The sequence below is a fragment of the Macrobrachium rosenbergii genome, chromosome 43, assembly GCF_040412425.1.
Source record: "Macrobrachium rosenbergii isolate ZJJX-2024 chromosome 43, ASM4041242v1, whole genome shotgun sequence".
NCBI lineage: Eukaryota > Metazoa > Arthropoda > Malacostraca > Decapoda > Palaemonidae > Macrobrachium > Macrobrachium rosenbergii.
Window position 1 is genome coordinate 53,324,125 of NC_089783.1, and position 18,142 is coordinate 53,342,266.

Here is an 18,142-nt window from a genome sequence, read left to right on the forward strand (position 1 = left end):
TTAGAAACTGGTGCATTACCCAAAACATAGTTGTACTTACCCGCTCTCCTTTGGTTTTGCTGTAGAAGTACACTGTCTGAGTGTATGCATCGTATTTCTTAGTCCATCCCCTTGGGGGGCTCAACTTAAGAACGACCTCAAGTAAGGCATATTTTTGATCATCTTCACTGTAATCAGGGAAATCTGGAGATGTTGGTGTGGTAGGGGTAGCAGGAACATGAGGAGGCTTGGCACTGGCAGGAGGAGCTGGTGGGGTAGTCAAAAGGCTTACAGTGTGCCCAAGTTGGGGATGAGCACCAGTTTTATTGGGAGAAACGGAAGAAGCTGCAGGTAAGGTATGAGATGATGCCTCAGTATTATGCAAGGAATGATTTGAAGAGCTGCCAAGGGTATATGATCTATTTGGAGGCAACAAAACACCCTCGTATTGGTTGTGACGAAGCCTGTGTAAACTTTTAGGCGATGATGGGTAATCAGGAATGGGGGTCTGAGCTTGGTTTTGCCCAAAGTCAAATCGATCTGACCTAGAAAAAGGTGGAACCTAAAAGAAAAAAAGAAAAAATACATCATCACTAAGCTTCCAAGACATTATGAACATTGAGAGATACAAAAAAAAAAAAAATTTAGAATATACAGTGCTTTCTTTCAATATTATTTTAACAATCAACATGATTATCTTCAAATCAAAGTCTAAATGTAAAAGAATCCAACCATTGAATTATTCTTAAATTATTTATTAGTGCATTCAGTTTAATACTGGATGTTCTGGTTTTTTAATCGAAATTAATTGTCCAAAAGTACCTACACCTGTATTCCACTAAAAATTCAAAAGTCCTTAACTAATAGTTTCATTGCTATTGGGTCAAAAAAATATATATATATATAAATCATGGCCTGAAGGCTAAACTGCATTGTCTCTAAAAATTGAAATTTTGTTCTAGATACAAAACAGTATCTTTTTCAAAAACAAAACTTTTATACAAACCTAATACAATCATCACACTGATTAAGTTAGGGGTAAATTCCTCTTTTACTGAAAAGCACTTATTTTGTACTAAACAGGTTCTGTATTTCATTACAGTATACTTTCAGGGAAATAAAATTATTTACAAAGAAATTGAGCTGATAAAACAGAAAAGAAAAGAATATGAAGATAAACTGTGCTTCAGTGTTTTGATCTACAGTGAACCCTCCGTATTCGCAGGGATGCGTCCCACACCCCCCTGCAAATAGCTAAAATCCGCGAATACTTAAAACCCCTCTAAAAACACTTAGAACTGCCCATTTTGATAAATACCCTGTAAAAATGCATATACCTGAGTATTTTAATAGTTTTATCACAAAAAGTGCATTTATTCATGAAAATTGTATGAAAATACAGTAATTAGTGAATATTTCTCAGCGAAAAATACCGCGAATGGGCGAAATTCCCGCGAATAATGGCTAGATATGTTCCACAGAGAAACCCGTGAATGCGCGAGTCCGCGAATCATGAGAACGCGAATACGGGGGGTTTTACTGTATTTCCTTAGTTTTTGTGGCTTTTTGTACTACATTTTTATTAAAACGGGCCCCAAGAAAGCCATTGCACACAATCAGACAAGGAAAACGTTAAGAACCACAGCTGAACTTAAAAAAAAGAGATTACAGTAAACCCACCGTATTCGTGGGGAATGCGTACCATACCCAACCCCCGCGAATAGCTGAGATCGGCGAATACTTAAAACCCCTCTAAAAACACTTAGAACTGCCTATTTTGATATTTTAAACACTAAGTCGCCTACTGAAGTTACAAAGAAATGAAAAGATATTCACCTCAGGAATGGAGACTGAGTGAACTACTTTTCGTGGTGGCTTCCATCTTTTCTCTCTGGTCTTCTTATTGTAGTAGAACTGTCTTTTAGTCGTTTCATCATAATATTCGCCCCACTCATCAAAGAGTGCTCTTTGAGGGCTGATTTTTGGTGAAGGAGGAAACTGTAAATGGGGGGGGGAAATAGAATTAAATTAAATAGTACAATATTTTATACACAAATACAAAGATAGTCACTGGGTATTCAGATGCTACAGATCTGCTAAGATAAGGCATCAATGCACACACAATTTAATTAATTATTTGACTTAAAAAAATTTTGCAAACAATGCCAAAACAAATCATTTACTTTTAAGAATAAGACAGCAGAAATCACTGTGCATACAGATGTAACACCTGACTTTTGTATATCTATTTTTTAGTGGATAATTACACTTGGTATGCTTTTGAAACTTACAAATTTTATAGTTAGGCTCAAGAGTGTAGTCTATACTTTACAGCTAGTTGAAGTGAACATCATTCATCGTTTTTATACAGTAATATAAAATTTATTGCAAATTTTATCTAACTCATACACTCTTCTTTGTGGAATGCATAAAAGTGTAAAATCCAACAGGAGTAGCCTTCACAACATTATTCTTCCAAACATGACAAATTTTTAATGAATTTGTATTTTTCATAGCTAACAAACCTGAGGTCTTAACATCAGGATAAATCTTTTGGCGCCAACTGGAAACCGGTTTAAAAACAATAAAAAATCGTATATGCAAGGAATCTGTGGCATCTGGCATCTGATGAGCAGATGAGGTGGAAGCAGGTCAGAGACCCAGCTGGAACCTCGTGACGCATTCAGGCTTTCTTCCAACCCAGGATAAGACATAAAGGGGTTGCTAGAGGAGGGCAGTCCATGTTTAGACCTCAGGTTTGTTAGCTATGAAAAATACAAATTAATCAAAAATTTGTCATTTGTTCATTCGCAGAACAAACCCGGTCTTAACATTACGACAGACTCACACTTGGAGGGAAGTATGAGAATCCTGAACCGACTGGAGGTTCAGCACAGCTGATCACTCTTCCTAGAAATTACAGTTCTAAGGACGAAGACCTAAGTCTCTAAGTTGTTAGATAAGTGGGTATCTAACACCCAGTCCACTGGGTTAAAATACAATGCAGCAAGCTAGATTCATTGCAAATATGGAAGTCAAAGAGAACTATATCTGTTCAAGCAACAAACAAAACAAAACTGTTTTCAAAGTCAGATCCCTGTCTGACGATTGACGCAGTGGCTCGAATGGAGTTCAAGTGAGATTACTCAACACCAGAGTTAGGTCCCATGTAGGAGGCTTGAGTTCCCTAGGAGAACAAGGCTGCTCAAAGCTCTTGAACAACATAAGGGGTTTCCCAGGATGAAGAAATGTCCACATCTTTCAGACGGAGAACTAATCCTAAAGTAGCCCTTGACTTCAGAAACAGAAACAGGACTTTCTCTGTTCTGAGATAGATTAGGAAGTCTGCTATCTGTTGAACAGAAGTTCCAAGTGGAAAGAAACAAGATGGCACTGCCTCCTCTCTCCCTGAAGGAGAAATATCCCCTCCTTGAGAGACAGGGCAGCATTATACATAAAATCACCTTGACCAAGCCCCGATGCTTCCAAAGACTAATCAATGAAAGAAAAGGTAGGAGAAAAGGCATCAGTGGATGATGAAGCAGATGGAATACGCCTGGAAGAAACGGGAGCAGAAGCATCCACTTGAGGAGGAGGAAATCCTTCCCAAGATGGAAACTCCGACTTCCTTTTGTGTTCCCTCTTCTTGTAGAACTTCCTCCACTGCACAACAAGAGCAGGAACGACATTCCGGGCATGGATTGGTAATATTACAAAAATTAGAATGACACCTACTGCAAGAAGAATGGGGGTCTATCTCTGAAGAAGCCAGGAAGCGGGAACATGGGAACCCTCGAACACTGGGACACGCGTTGGTGCTCATGGGGCTTCTTAGATTGATTAGTGAAAAACATAACACCATGAAACATGCAGAGACACCCAAAAACACAGCACAACCAGGAGGAAGGTATCAGAGGCTCCAGGACAAAAACCGGCTTGGGAAAGGAGAGCAAAGCAAATGTCCGCTCCCCAAGGCGGTTGAAAAAGACTGGGTGCGTCGTGAGGTTCCAGCAGGGTCTCTGGCCCCTTCCACCTCATCTGCGTATCAGATGCCAGATGCCACAGATTCCTTGCATATATGATTTTTTATTGTTTTTAAACCGGTTTCCAGCTGGCACCAAAAGATTTATCCTGTTAAAACCGAAGGTTTGTCCCGCACATGAACAGACAAAACATTTACACAGGTGAAATATATTGCATATCTTTCATTATGTGACTTCAAACCCACATCCTGTAACCCATCAGAATACACAATGTATTGCAAAATAACAAAATTGTCTGAATTCACTGAAAACACCAATAAAAAAAATCACGAATAATGTACAAACAGTATATGATAAAACACCATAAATATAAACAGTTTGTGTACAGTGCTTCTTCGATGTTCATTGTTTAATCACCCCTAACAATAAGAATATGCACATCTTTGAAAAAACTTTATGAAATGGGCATAAAGAATTAAAACATACCTTGAATTATTTTAAACAACCAATAAAATATATGAAAATATATATGATTAAACTTAAAGTACACATAAGCAGTCTGTATCTCAGTGCTAAAGTGCACTTTTCTTCAATGTTTAGCATTACAACTCATTTTTCTTGTTCTTAGTTTTGAAGTTCATACTACATATTGTTTCACCTTATCAGAGTATTGTCACTTATATATTAAGAGCTTATATTAACTATCACTTTGACAACAGTTTGCATCATAGTCAGATGCTTGTTCCTACGAATCCCACTATCAGAAAATAGCATTTAACTGTGTAAAACACATCAAGGTGCATTACGCAAAATATTTCAAAGAAAATGCTCAGTTCACTTATCATGATGTTAATTATACCTTTAACCTTTAATGAACAGGCATGATCATTTGAGGATCCATTACAGGTTTTGAGTGATGGACGGGCTAACTCTTACGAGTATTAATATTACACGCCATACGATTTGGATGAATTTAGCAGGAAAGATGTTCATATCACTTCAATGGTCCATAAATGACTTATGGCAACTGTAGTAGCTCAGCACAGGACCGGGGGGGGGGATCAGTGTGCCTTGAGACTTGATGGGGGACTGTATTGCCCATCTCAGTCCCATGACATCTTTTTATTTATTTGCTCATAAATATACCCAGGTATTGCTGTTGGTTTTAGTTCTTATCTTTTATGATAGTATATCAGCTAAAACTGTAATTTTACAAAGAAAACTGCAAAGAAATATTAGAAAAAACATGTATACCTCACAAAAAGGTACTGCATCTCCCCATCTCAGTAAATCTTGTAAATATTTCATAATAAAAATTATACTCAGAATTTGTTACTGATTTTAGTTCTTATCTGTTATGATACTGTGTGAGCTGTAATTATAATTTTACAAAATAAAATATATTAGAAAAAACATGTATAACTTTGTAAAATTAGCAGATTTTTACGAGTGTCTTGGAAAGGAGGCCCCACACATGGTTGTAAATATTCACTTTCCACTTCCCGTGGAAGTACAGAATATTTTTAGGACTTTTTTTTTTTTTTAAACCATGTGCATTTGCATATCTTCCTCTTTCCATTGAAGTGTTTTTTCTTAAACTGGTCAATCTTAAAGTTTGCCCAGCCTGGGGGCGTGCTTAATATATATTTAGCCCATCCTTTAAGGGTTAAGTATCTTGCGTGTTTCTAGGAATTGACCTATATATCAACACTTTCTATCAAGTACAAACAAAGGTGTTCTAGCCTCCTCTGATATCCAAGGTGTCTGACCAATGTAATCAGTTTGATTGCTCTTGCTTGCACTGCTCTAGTCCCGCAATGAGATGAGACCAACATTGAATAGCATATTCTAAGTGGTGTCAGTGTGCGGCATGTCCCCACATGGAAATTGGTCCAGTACCAACAGAGCAAAAGCTGTTGCCTTGGTAGAAACCAAGCTAACTGAATCAACAATTAAGTGACAGACTAGGTCCAACCTTTGCTAAGTTACTAGCCGGCTCAAACTACTTGGGACAAACGTCTGTTCATCTGAGAGGTACAAAATTAAGGTCTTTATGAATCAATAACACATTATAGTACAATATAAATAATACAGATATATTACAAAGAACAAACAGCTTTAACATACCTGATAAGCTAATTTTCCTGCTCGAGATGAATCTGGTGTGGGGGTTTCCCTGGACGGGAAAATATCTTCATTTTCTTTCTCTTCGCCTCGATCTTCACTGGCCTTAGAAGAAATTTTGAAAGATGGGTCCGAGTTACTACATCCCATATACGTCTCCTTGGACACGTACACTTTTCTCATGGAATCTGGAGTCCGATCCATTTTTCTCAAGAGGTCTGGGGTTCCTGGCACTCGGCCAAAGGAATCAGATTTTTTTACTTTTCTTTTTTCATCACTGTCACTGAAACCTTTTTCTCTAAGGCTGCCATATTCTGAGGAATTATGTTCAAAATTTCCCTCCCTTCTCTCTCCTTTAACTTGGTTTCCATTACTGTCTCTGGTTATCACTTCACCTAAACTGAAAGATTGTGACATAAGGATGTTTCCTCCCGACTGGCTTCTTTGAACATCAAACTTTCCTTCAAATGAAGATAACTGTGGAGGGAGATTTTTCCTTGGCAAGGCAACAGGAACTTCCTTCAAGTCCTGACCATCTGGGCGTCCTAATAACCCCCTGTGTTGTTTCCCTGATATATCAGAACTATCTGAATCTTGCAATGTACCTCCTTTATCATATTCATGACTAAGGCGCTTTACATTTGGAGCTGTGAGAGGCGGTGGAGGCTTACCACACTTCACTTCCTGCAATTTGACATCTACTGGCCCTTCAAGTTTTCCAATACTTTCTGAGCTCAGACTAACCTTGTCTGTAGGTTTATGTTTTCTGAGCTTTGGTGGCAGTTTAGGAGGAACATCTAGTACAATGGATACATCCTTCGTGTCACCCTTTTTGAAAGCAGAACGGCTGTTTTCTGCCACTAGCTCCTCAACCGCCCATGACCTCCTCCTGTTGCCTGGGTCTTTCGATAGCCTCGGTTTGCGACTCTTATCAAGCGAACCCTGCTTTAATTCACTAAAAGATAAATCCTTCTGAAAAATTCTAAAATCAACCGAGTTTGACCTGTGGCGATAACTTAGCTGATTGCTCCTAAATAAATAATCTCTACCTGAATTACGACTATCAAGTTCTTCGTTGCTAGCTGCCCGAGGCTGACTGATATCAAGAGATGACCTGCAGTGATCTGAGCTGAGTTCATCGTGAGAGGCTGCCTTCATGAACTGTTTCCTAATATGTGAAAGTGTTAGCGATTCCATACTACATCTGCTGCCATCATTGAGACTTGATTTCGAAGTGTGTGATGAGGATGATTCCTGACTGACCTGTTGCACAAGACCTCGAGAAATTAGATCAGCGTTGCCATTCCTGGGAGAAAGGCCTCTGGTTGGCACGAGAGGAGATTCACTTTTAAACGATGAAGTACTGGTTGACCTGCTGGGGTATAGATCTGTTCTTTCCACAGCTATCCTACTCATTTCAATCTTGGTCAAGTAACTATGACTAGACAATGAAGCTGAAGGAGACTGCATGTCCGTTAAAGGTAAAAATGATTTACTATCCTGGGATGGTAAGACCAATCCCTGTGGTCTACTTAATGGCACATTTTCCTCGCTACCTTGAATCTTCTGTAAAGACAGGCCTTGTTTGATAGTTTGTTTCATTTGTTCTTGTGGTATAGTAATGACTTTTAGATGCTGAGCGGGAGCAAAAAACGAGCGCTTTTCTCCTGGTCTTACTACCTGAAAAAATAAGAGAAACATATTTTAATCATTTCAAAACTGGTAAATACAATACTGTACTCCACATTGCAGGAATTAAAATTACTGAAATCCAGAAGTAGCAAAAATAAACTACTAGCTGCACAGAATTTTCTACTAACAATAATTACAAAGACAAATAGCCTTCATTTAAAGATTCTTCAATGCAACTCCAGACAATTTCACCTAGATTCTTTTGAAGTAATGAGCTATACAACTACTTTTCTGCAGTCCTTTTTTCCCTTTTCACAATTTACCATATTTGACAGTATATACGTCCCCTTTTCTTCCCCAAAATGGCTCAAAATATATCACCCAGGTCTTATTTGTACAGTTGAGGTATCGGGTGGACTGATGTGTGTCTAGATGCCTAGCCAAAATCCATAATGCTGTACTATTACTTGTATTCACTCAAATATCATCATTCCTACTACTATTACTATCATCATGGTAAACTCTCTCACACCTGGCACCTTTGGGACAAATGGGTTGCTACTCATTTGAAACTGCCATGTATGTACCCCAAACTGTCACTTCATCATTATCAATAAAAAAAGATCTATTTTCCAGTTTCATTAATAAATAATTCATAACATCTTGAACCATACAGCGTCTGTGTGCTCGCCTAACTCTAATGGTCGTGCAAAGAGTGCTTATATCCAAACATCACTAGAGCTGACTGCAGACCACTTATGAATTAGACAGTACAGATAAACACAATGAAGCTATGCACAATAACACAGTGAGTGTATGCGCGCTCTCTCTCTCTCTCTCTAAAATCTATTATCATGAAGAATTCACATATGCACAGCAAGTGAGTAGTTTATTAAATGTGATACATTCATGTGTGTAATGCACTGAATAAAAACCAATAAAAATACTGTACCAGAGAGAAAGAGAGAGAGAGGTGTGTACACATTAAGTGTGCAATTTACTTTACTGGATGACAAGTGTGTGTGTTTACACAAGTGGAGTAGCCTGCAGGGTAAGTTTACTTTACAGATCTAAAACACCATCAAGTAATTTTAACTATACTTACAGAAAATCCTACTCTACTGCACGAACTTTTTAACAATTTCTTGTATTGAACTCAAATTCACTGTCACCATCAGTTATCCATCAGAGGTGTAAGACAAGGGGGGGAGTGTCATAATATGACAAATTTTAAACCAATTCGTATTTTTCTTAACTAACAAACCTACAGTCTTAACGTAAGGATAAATTCTCTGGTGTTAGCTGGAGTCCGGTTAAAAACAACTCAAAGAGTTGGTGGCAACTGGCTTCAGCCAATAAGGGAGAAAGAAGAAGCTAATGACCTGCTTTATGCCATCTAGGCATCATCAGTTTCTCTTTAACTGTCATTGTAGCAAGAGGGTTCTCTGCCCATCATCTTCGCAAGAAGCCGGTTTCGCACTTCCTGCCCATTTATGGCTTTGGCATTCTGATTTTTTCTATCTTTGCGTGTTTTCCTAATGCAATCCCGTGTATTAGTTAAGTCTCCCAGGCTTCAGAGGCGTTGTCCTGGAGATGGTATCAACCCTTGCTCCTGTTACTTGTCTTCTTTGTTTACAGTTTTTTTCAGGAGGAGATGCGAATAAGATGTCTGAGTGTTGGGCATCGCTAGACCTACCAGGGATACCAACCCTTTCTGGCCTCGTCTCACTGCATGTCGTCTCGTTCCACAGCAACTTTCACCCGGACAGTTTCCCAATCATCTGTTTCGGTGACATCATCTTGACTTACAACGGCTCTGTTAACCCAGACACAAGACTGGTGATGGCATGGGAAGGAAGTAAGGGAGCCAGGCATGGAAGCAAGTGGATAAAAACATAGGGCCAGTAGAAGGAAAGAAAAAGGGTATGTCAGCTTTATATATGCCTGGCTGTTTGCTATAGTTGCTGCCCGTGGGCGCTCTCGGGCGCTTTTGGTTGCACAGGGAACCAGTTGGCGCCACATGGTAGATGTCGGCTGTGGGTGCTCGAGCGCTTACAGACGCTTTTGGTACCACTGAGCGCTCGTAGCGTGAGCTGGCGTCAGGCTGAAGTGGGAGCCAGTGGGCGCTTCTGGGTACTAGAAGTGTGGGACGTTCACGGTCTGTGCATCAACCTAGATATGTATCATCCTTGAAGTGAGTACTCTACCTAAGCAAATACTGTACTGGGACCAAACCTCGGATGACAAGTTCTTGAAAGCAATGACGGTAGGGCCTAAGCCCCTAACATCATGTGCTCTTGAATGCACTGTATCAGCAACTGAACGTGAAGTAGAGGTGTAAGCTTGTCTTATCACTTCATGTAGCCAAAATGTGGTAGTGCTCTTGGATACTTCTTTCTTGTTACGGCCTGTGCTAACAAAAAAGCCTTTGGCTACCAGGTCTGAGATGCCGAGTCCTTTTTAGATAGCTACACAATGCACTGACGGGGCATAACAACAATTCGTCCGAGATTCATTTTTGCCCAATAATAAAGACTAATTAAGAGCAATAGGTTTGTGTTAAAAAATAAATTTTACAAATTATATACAGTACTACAAAGATCATATGAGAGGATCATACCTGCCACCAGTCATCGTTTGATCGCCTAATGACCAACAAAGTCTCATCTTTGTGTATAGATACTGGTCGCTCCTCATACAAGTAAGAGTAACTCTCAAGTACCTTCACATATTCCTCTTTCAGAGACACCTTTCTGATGCCCTCTGTCATTTTGCCTGTGAAAAAGTTTTTAACAGTTTAGCATTATTAATTGTGACCAATAAAACATAAAAAATCAACAGTAAATTACTTGCAAAAATCTATTACCTGGATGTAAATGGTAAATTCCACCAATTCTTTCAAATTCTTCAAAAATTTTTATTGAATATTAACAGGACCTGTTTGACAGAAAGGAAGATACTTCATGAAGATATCATATTTTACTGCAAACTTTCAGAAACAACAAAAATCAAAATATCACTTATTATACAATCCTAACAAGGTCATTATAGTAACTGAATGTACAGCTGATAGAAGGATGATTTGATTATTTAGTTTAGACCATGGGAACCTACCTTGATTACTCAGTGCCTTTTTTTCAATTAGAATTTCTTTCAGGCTTCAAAGAGCTAAAGGCTTTTCTTTATCAGCCAATAAACACAATAAGTACAAATACAAATACGTATATATAAAGTATTTATATTTTGTTAAAAAGCTTACATTTCACAGATATCCAATGACGGTTATCTACGTCTAAATTATCATTAAAAATTTCTTAAATACTGTATTCCTATCAACTAAATAGTTTCCTTCTTAAATAGTCATATCTGGAGCAGTGTACCACAATGTGCTCTACAGACAGGGGACTATCGAATGCACACACTCTGGGGCACTGGCCCCTTCCAAAATAAATTTATTGGTTAATTAAGACCTTTTTACAGTACCTAAATTGAAGACAGGTCACACTCATGTTCAAAATTTCTGTAGCCAGATCCCCAAAGTTTATTTCTCCTACAATCTTCTTATGCTTTTTGTTATACGGTAGGAGTGGTGATTACCACTGGTGTCATCTGTTCACAATATAAATTTTAACGACCCTCCTCACAACAAGTGCAGGACCTTTGTAATCAAGCTAGTTCATTTCCTTGTTTCCCTGTAAAAGCAAGATTCCAACAAAACTGAACATATATGTGCCTGCAGGAGAAGGGAAAGAGCTACTACTGATCTTTCTGATTTAGAAGGCAAAATGAGTTCGACCTTTTCAAAGCCTCCGAAGGACTTCTCAAGTCATTGTAAATAACAAGAGATTTAAATTTTCTTGTGCATGATTTTCAAAGCCTTAACTATGGCTACTGTTTCAATAACAAAAACATAAGAGGTTGGCGTTACTTTAGCAACATATGACTCCATGACATAAAACTGCACATCCCCTGTATCCTGTGATTTTGATCCATCAGGGTAAATATTTTGTTTTCACTTTTATGTTCCTTACTATGTTTTGCAAGAAACAAATTTTTAAAGAAATCTGTATTTTTCCTAGGTTAACAAACAAGGGCTTTTACGTACTAGTACTGTATCCTCAGTGCAAATTGGGGTGGTTGCTGAACCTGGTAACAAGGTATTTACCGAGTGTTTTGGGAGATGAGGAGGGGAATGTTGCTAATACTGCTCACTCACCTTACATCACTAATAACTTTTTTCTTTGAACACAGGGACAAGTGGATTGGTTATGGTGGGATTAAGTTAAAAAAAGCTCTGCTTTGTATACCTATGACAACTGACTGAAACTGAAACCTACTCAGAAATGCCATGCTCCTGGCTACAGCATGCAAGCAGTGGGATGCAGTGACTCCTGCGACCTCTTACTCAGTCTGGCAAATTGGCTGACAGAGCAGTAGGGACCTAGGCATAAATGAGCCTGGGTCTCATCCGTTACCTTAATGTTTCAAATACACACAGCTATTGTCTTTAACTTCTTGATGTTTCCCACAACAAAGTTGACAGTTTCCATTGACAGTCCCCCAGTTATAGCAGATAAAGCAAGTGGTGTCAGTCCAAAAACAAAATTTCCAACAACAAAAATGATAAAAAAAAAAAAAGCTCAAAATCACAGAACACATCAACAATCATATGTGTCAAGCAAAACACCACATTGCCATACACTACCACAACCGAACTCAGAACAGGAGTCGAGTCTGCCAGCCTCTTTAAAACAAGAACATTTTTCAGAATCTAAAAAACTCCTACTGCTCCTAGGTCATGCATTAACTCAGTTCTGTTTCCATAACAAAATTCTTGCCTATTAACATCTGACCTCAGGCCTACAGCTTCGATAAATCTTAAAGTGGAACTTGATATTCAATGGGCGTGAACTTGTACAAAAACAAATCCAACTTAGGCAAGTTACCTTGGATTAACCGAATGACTAGTAACAGCACTTTTTTCCTTTCCAGTAGCTTAACCACGGGACCCAAGCAGTAACTACTTTAGGATTGCCTATAACTGGCTTTGCTGAATCACAGCAGCCTAAACCAAGGCCCGGAGAGTAGGTGGCCTTTGGCACAAAAAAATGGTAAATTTTCACAAAACAACCCAATTCTGGACATTTACACCTAACAAGAGGGCCATGGGCTACTTAACCACTGTAAAAATAGGTCATATTATTTCCTAACATCCCCAAGTCTACCCTAAGGAGGAACGTAATCCAGATTCATAATCCATATTGTGACTGAGCATTTTTGTAAATTATTCTGGTTAAAGCTAAATGGGGTTAGGCTACGCTAGCAAGTAATCTGCCCTAGGTTCACAATATGCTAAGTTGGACTAGCATAGCCTAGTACGGGCACAGCAGGTAGGGTGCATGAACTGGCCGAGGCCTCGCGAAGAAAAACGTCTGTGAAGTAGGCTACGACCTTATCTACCCATACCGGAATTAGGCTAGAGGAAAAATTGGAGTCGACAGGTTGAACGCTACTCAAACCCGGTCTAGGCTGCATAGAAATCAGAATGGGAACTGGAATAGAAAATTCAGGCCATAGGTCAACGCTGGGGACTACGAGGTCATTCAGTGCTGAAAATAATGTTGAAACAATTGTTACGAGAGGATGGAAAGTGAGATGGAAGAGAATAGGAAAAGTCACAGTAGGAATAAAAAGAATGGCGGGGGTTGCAGCTAGGGGCCGAAGGGGGGCTGCAAGGAACCTCAAGTCATGCCTACAGTGAACCGTTTGAAGTACGCTGACGGTACCACGAACTCCCCCATCGGGGTGTATAGGAACCCTACAAGATGTAGGATCAGCGTACAGAATTGTAATTCAGGGTCCCTCGTCCACCCAAAAACCACATCCTACGGCTAATCCTTCAAAGCTCCGGAGGGAATTCGGCATTTCAGTAAAACCAGTCACGAGTTTTTACGTTTTTTTATGCATCGGATTTCCATTCAGTTCACTCGGGGGTTCCTTCAAAGTTTTTACGTGAAGTCAAATGTCAAAACTTTCGAAAGCTTTTTTTTTTTTATTTCTCGCCTCGCTCCCAGTTTTCACGGGTTCGATCCACCGTCAGGGGGGTCACGTGTCGTCTCGCTCGGCACCACACACTTTCCGAAGCCGGCATACTCACTTATTTTGACATATCTAAATTGCTTCCATGTCCATCCTCAATGTAAACACGAAACTCAGCTGTCTTCATCACCCACCTCCCACCCAACATAACACAAACTTTAGCACGGGCGTTCTGATTGGCTGACACCCGATGCCGTTTCCATCGGGTTCTCCTATTGGCCGACTCGCCGTGTTCTCCTTCCTCCTTACCAATCAGGAGTATAAACACTGGGTAAAAGTTCCACGGTGCTGGTTTATTTCGTTCTGCTTTCTTCGACATTTGTATCAGTTCACACCAAAGGCTGGAAATGTGTCCGTACGCATATAAATGCAATCTGTCACGCGAGTGACTTACGAAGATGACAGTATTACGCAGTTGCAATGATGACACCTTGAATTCATTTCGCCACCCCGAACACCTAATAGTTGTTTATCACGAGAATGTTCTCTTCATGTTCGGAAATCATTTTTTTTTTATTTTAAATGTGTATCTTTCTCTGTATGCTTACATCTGAACTTTATTTATCAGGTATTTGTGTGTTTGTCGGTGACAGAAAGGGTGGAAAATAGAGACTCGTTACTTTTATTCCACAGATTATAATTACGTAGAGTAGAAAATTTGTAGGCAACAGGTGCGACGCGTGATAAGGGATTTCTTATCAATATTATTTTGACTTTATAATAACATACAAAATATTTGAGGCTTAAACATTATACTAATTCATGTAAGAACATGTTATGTTATTATTCAACTTTCTACGTAATGATTCAGCCTGAAAGCCTCTGAGCTCAAGGAAGTCAGCGTTCCTCAATCGAACCTTGAGAAATTTTCCTAAAGATGCTGAGTTTTACACACTCGGAATGTGTCACTCGAAACATTTTTATGCATCTAGATGACTTGCTGTTCAATGTATTTCAATTGCCAATGTATAATCACTGCAAGTAATTTTGTGACTGCGTTATCCATCCACGTAGCGCTGAGCTCACTTGATATTCTAGAGGATGGCTAGGATCAAGGCACTGCGCAAATCAAATATTCCCTTGCAGATAATCAAATATAGCGTCACTGCCGTTGAGGTTGCTTTGTACTAAAAATTATTTAATAAAATCAGCATAAAATTTATGATAAACGCATTCACAATTGCTCTAGGGATACTCAACCGTAACCCATTCGAAACAGCACAAGAGCAAAAACCTGTGTGCTGTCTCTGTTTTTCGGAACGAGTCCCACAGATCTAGCCCAGGTTTTCTAATCCCTTTGACATCTTATCACACTTGGTACAAGGGTCAATGAAGACGTACGGCTGGCCTACTCTAAACAAACCTTACAGATTGTCCATTCCACGAGCAACCTTTGATAATAAATGAACACAGGCTTTTTAAAAACTGATTTGGTAATGTGGTTTAGCGCAAAGTTTGCGGTCATTAAGTAACACTTTGCAGGTAGGCAGTTGAATAACCCATGCAATTTGCGAAGAGGTCTACCTCTTGATTTTTTTTATTGGTTTCTATATAGCTCAGGGTCCATTACATTAAGCCATTTTGAGACTTGCCACCACATACAGAGGTCAGATATTGCACTGTGTTCATCGTGTTTATTTCCGAGATGGGTCGACTTGCATCCTCATAAATTGCTGTCAGTTTCTGTTTGAATAGCAACTCTTTTATTGAGAGGAACTGAAAGAGGGGGCTGTGAATCGTTATCTTATTTATTACATTACTAATGTATTCAGTTCATTGTGCTTAATAAAAACTGTGAAATCAATTTTCCTAACTCCTCTGATCATCTTTTTAATCCCATTTCGCCTGATTATGTTAGCATTATTGAAGTGATCACGAAAATCAAGGGTCAGCCGGGTTGCTCGTTCCCTTAAAACATTAATTACCAGCACGCGAAATTCTCTGCAGTTCCCCTGTACTTCTCAAATAATTTAACCTTCTCTCTCTCTCTCTCTCTCTCTCTCTCTCTCTCTCTCTCTCTCTCTCTCTCTCTCTCTCTCTCTCTCGTGATGGATCTATACTTTGGCAACAAGACTAATCCCTGTCATTATGGAAAAGATATCGCTGATGATAACAAGAACAATGAAAAAGAAGTTGGTGAAAATTATAAAAATTTTTTATTTGCTAAAAATGCCCCCAAAACACCTCGGTTCTTCATACTGCAGGTTCGAACTTGAGAGAATATGAAAGCCCAAAGCCTAAGAGAACGATAGTGATTGAGATGGTAGCTAGGAAATATTGAAAAGCCGCCCTCCTGGCACATAAATAGCTTACCCTAAAAATAACAGCAACAGCAAAGGCTTGCCTCTCGGTTGAGAAAAGACTCAGTGACTCAACAACCCGCATATGCTAGGTCTCGTCTCCGATGCATATTTGTACACGAACATATTATGTAGTCAAAGCTATTCACGTTCAGAGGAATTATCGCTGTACAAAATCCCGTCATCATTTCAGGTGTGGTAAAACGATCTTTGCTTTCACATTATAGCTATAACAATTATCATGCAAGAAAGATTTCTTTGGAACCACCACACTTTTCAGCGCGTGGGCTATCGCCCACAGAACGTAATAAAAGCAATAGTTAGTCGTAGAAATGATAGCCTCTATGTAGAATGGATTCAGTCAAAATATTTTTAGCGCATTAAGAAATGGTTTGTATGAATATTTTTTGATATATCTTTTCATCCCGTGTTTGTATATTTATTCTTGGTATATACAGTAAATATTTTATTTAAGGCGTCAGTGGTTTTGTTGTTACTCCAGGTTAACATCAGCAAATCAATAGTTCACTACTGTTTCCACCAAGATGATCTCAGATGACATTCAAATGTTCTTATGAAACTCTCTCTCTCTCTCTCTCTCTCTCTCTCTCTCTCTCTCTCTCTCTCTCTCTCTCTCTCTCTCTCTCTCTCTCTCTCTCTCATTAAAATAAAAAAGTAATATTTTTTGTATAAGATGACTCAGCGCTTCCTTAATAATAATGTTAATAAAAATAGGCTGGTGGTAAATAGATTAAGCCTAACATTGAAAGAGGCTTTCGGTGGAGGAATCCTATAGGACCTAAGAAAAGAATAAAAAAATAGGAGAAAATCCCCATACTTTAATAATATAAGGTAAGAAACGTAAAGTGAGCCTAGGAATCCGCACGGTCTAGCCGAGTACTACTTAACCATACGAGGTGATCGACGAATGTCGTCATTCGCCGCTTTGCGGGAGATCAGTAAAGGTTTGACCATTTTGACGAATAACTGGCGTTACTAATCTGATGGTCATCGACGCCAAGGCGCGTCCGAAAGTGTAGTTCTAGACGGAAATAAAGGATGGCATGATTTGATCCTGTCGAGAAGCAAAAATGAATAGAAAGAATCAACCGATATATGAGATTCAACTTCCATACATGGTCGGTGAAGACAAGCAGCAACTTCAGAAGAATAACAAATAAACATAATTTATATTGTCATGGGGACTCGTATAACTTTAAGAGCTAGACATGATAATTCGAAATAATTTATTGAGGAGGCTCCCTTAAAATAAACCATCCATCCAGTACGTATGACAAAAGTGGGTAAGCTAGGCTAATAACTTTTACGTGGAATCCGAAGTAACACAATACATACAAATAAAAACACGCATCTGAACTTGATGGATGTGCGGATTTCTGGCAAAGACGCCATTACCCAGGTCGACTGGAATAGTTAATGCAACCCCAGTACTATATTTTCATACCAGTATGCTATTGATCATCTGTGTTAGCTGATCAGTACACTGGCCGCTGTCTGTAGCACACTGGGTGAATGTTAACTATGTTGATAACGCTAGAAAGTGTCTCCTGTAACTGAAAGTAAAGAGATTCCCGTGTTTAGAGCTGTTTTATTGTCATTCATCCTCTTATCCTGAACTTAAAACAGATTCGAAATTATAATGACTACCAACATAAGCAGTGCTTTTCAAGATGGTCACTCTACATCAGAAAAGGTACGGGGCACGTTCGCGGAAAAGTTTCCAAGTCTTTTGCATTGAAGGTCTTGTGTCCCAAGGCAATGGAATCGCCATGAAAGCATCGTCTCCTGTAGACTGTTAAATGATTATCATTGTAGACAGCGTCAAGGCCGCCAGCCTAAGGGTATCAGGTGACAGCGAAGTTTTAGTTAAGCGGGCAATGTATTGTGAAAGTGACAGTCGTACCATAGAGAATGTTAATTATCTGTTCGTTAATTGTGAATATTACTGTGAAACAAGATATATTCATAACATTAAGATTTTTTTGCTGCTATTATTATTATTAT

The 18,142-nt window shown here is 39.1% G+C and overlaps 1 protein-coding gene across 2 annotated transcripts in view; it reads right to left on the reverse strand.

Annotated features, from left to right (window-relative positions):
* The window catches only part of LOC136828911 (uncharacterized), a 53,590-nt gene extending 39,538 nt beyond the window's left edge, over positions 1-14,052 (reverse strand). For both annotated transcript variants that reach the window (XM_067087231.1, XM_067087232.1), the window contains exons 1-5: positions 13,876-14,052; positions 10,339-10,493; positions 6,090-7,766; positions 1,816-1,977; positions 41-541 (exon numbers count right to left, since the gene is read on the reverse strand). In XM_067087231.1, the coding sequence (XP_066943332.1) occupies positions 41-541; positions 1,816-1,977; positions 6,090-7,766; positions 10,339-10,488 (2,490 nt within the window). In that variant the 5' untranslated portion in view covers positions 10,489-10,493; positions 13,876-14,052. The remainder of the gene's footprint in view (positions 1-40; positions 542-1,815; positions 1,978-6,089; positions 7,767-10,338; positions 10,494-13,875) is intronic.
* Positions 14,053-18,142: the final 4,090 nt, after the last annotated feature.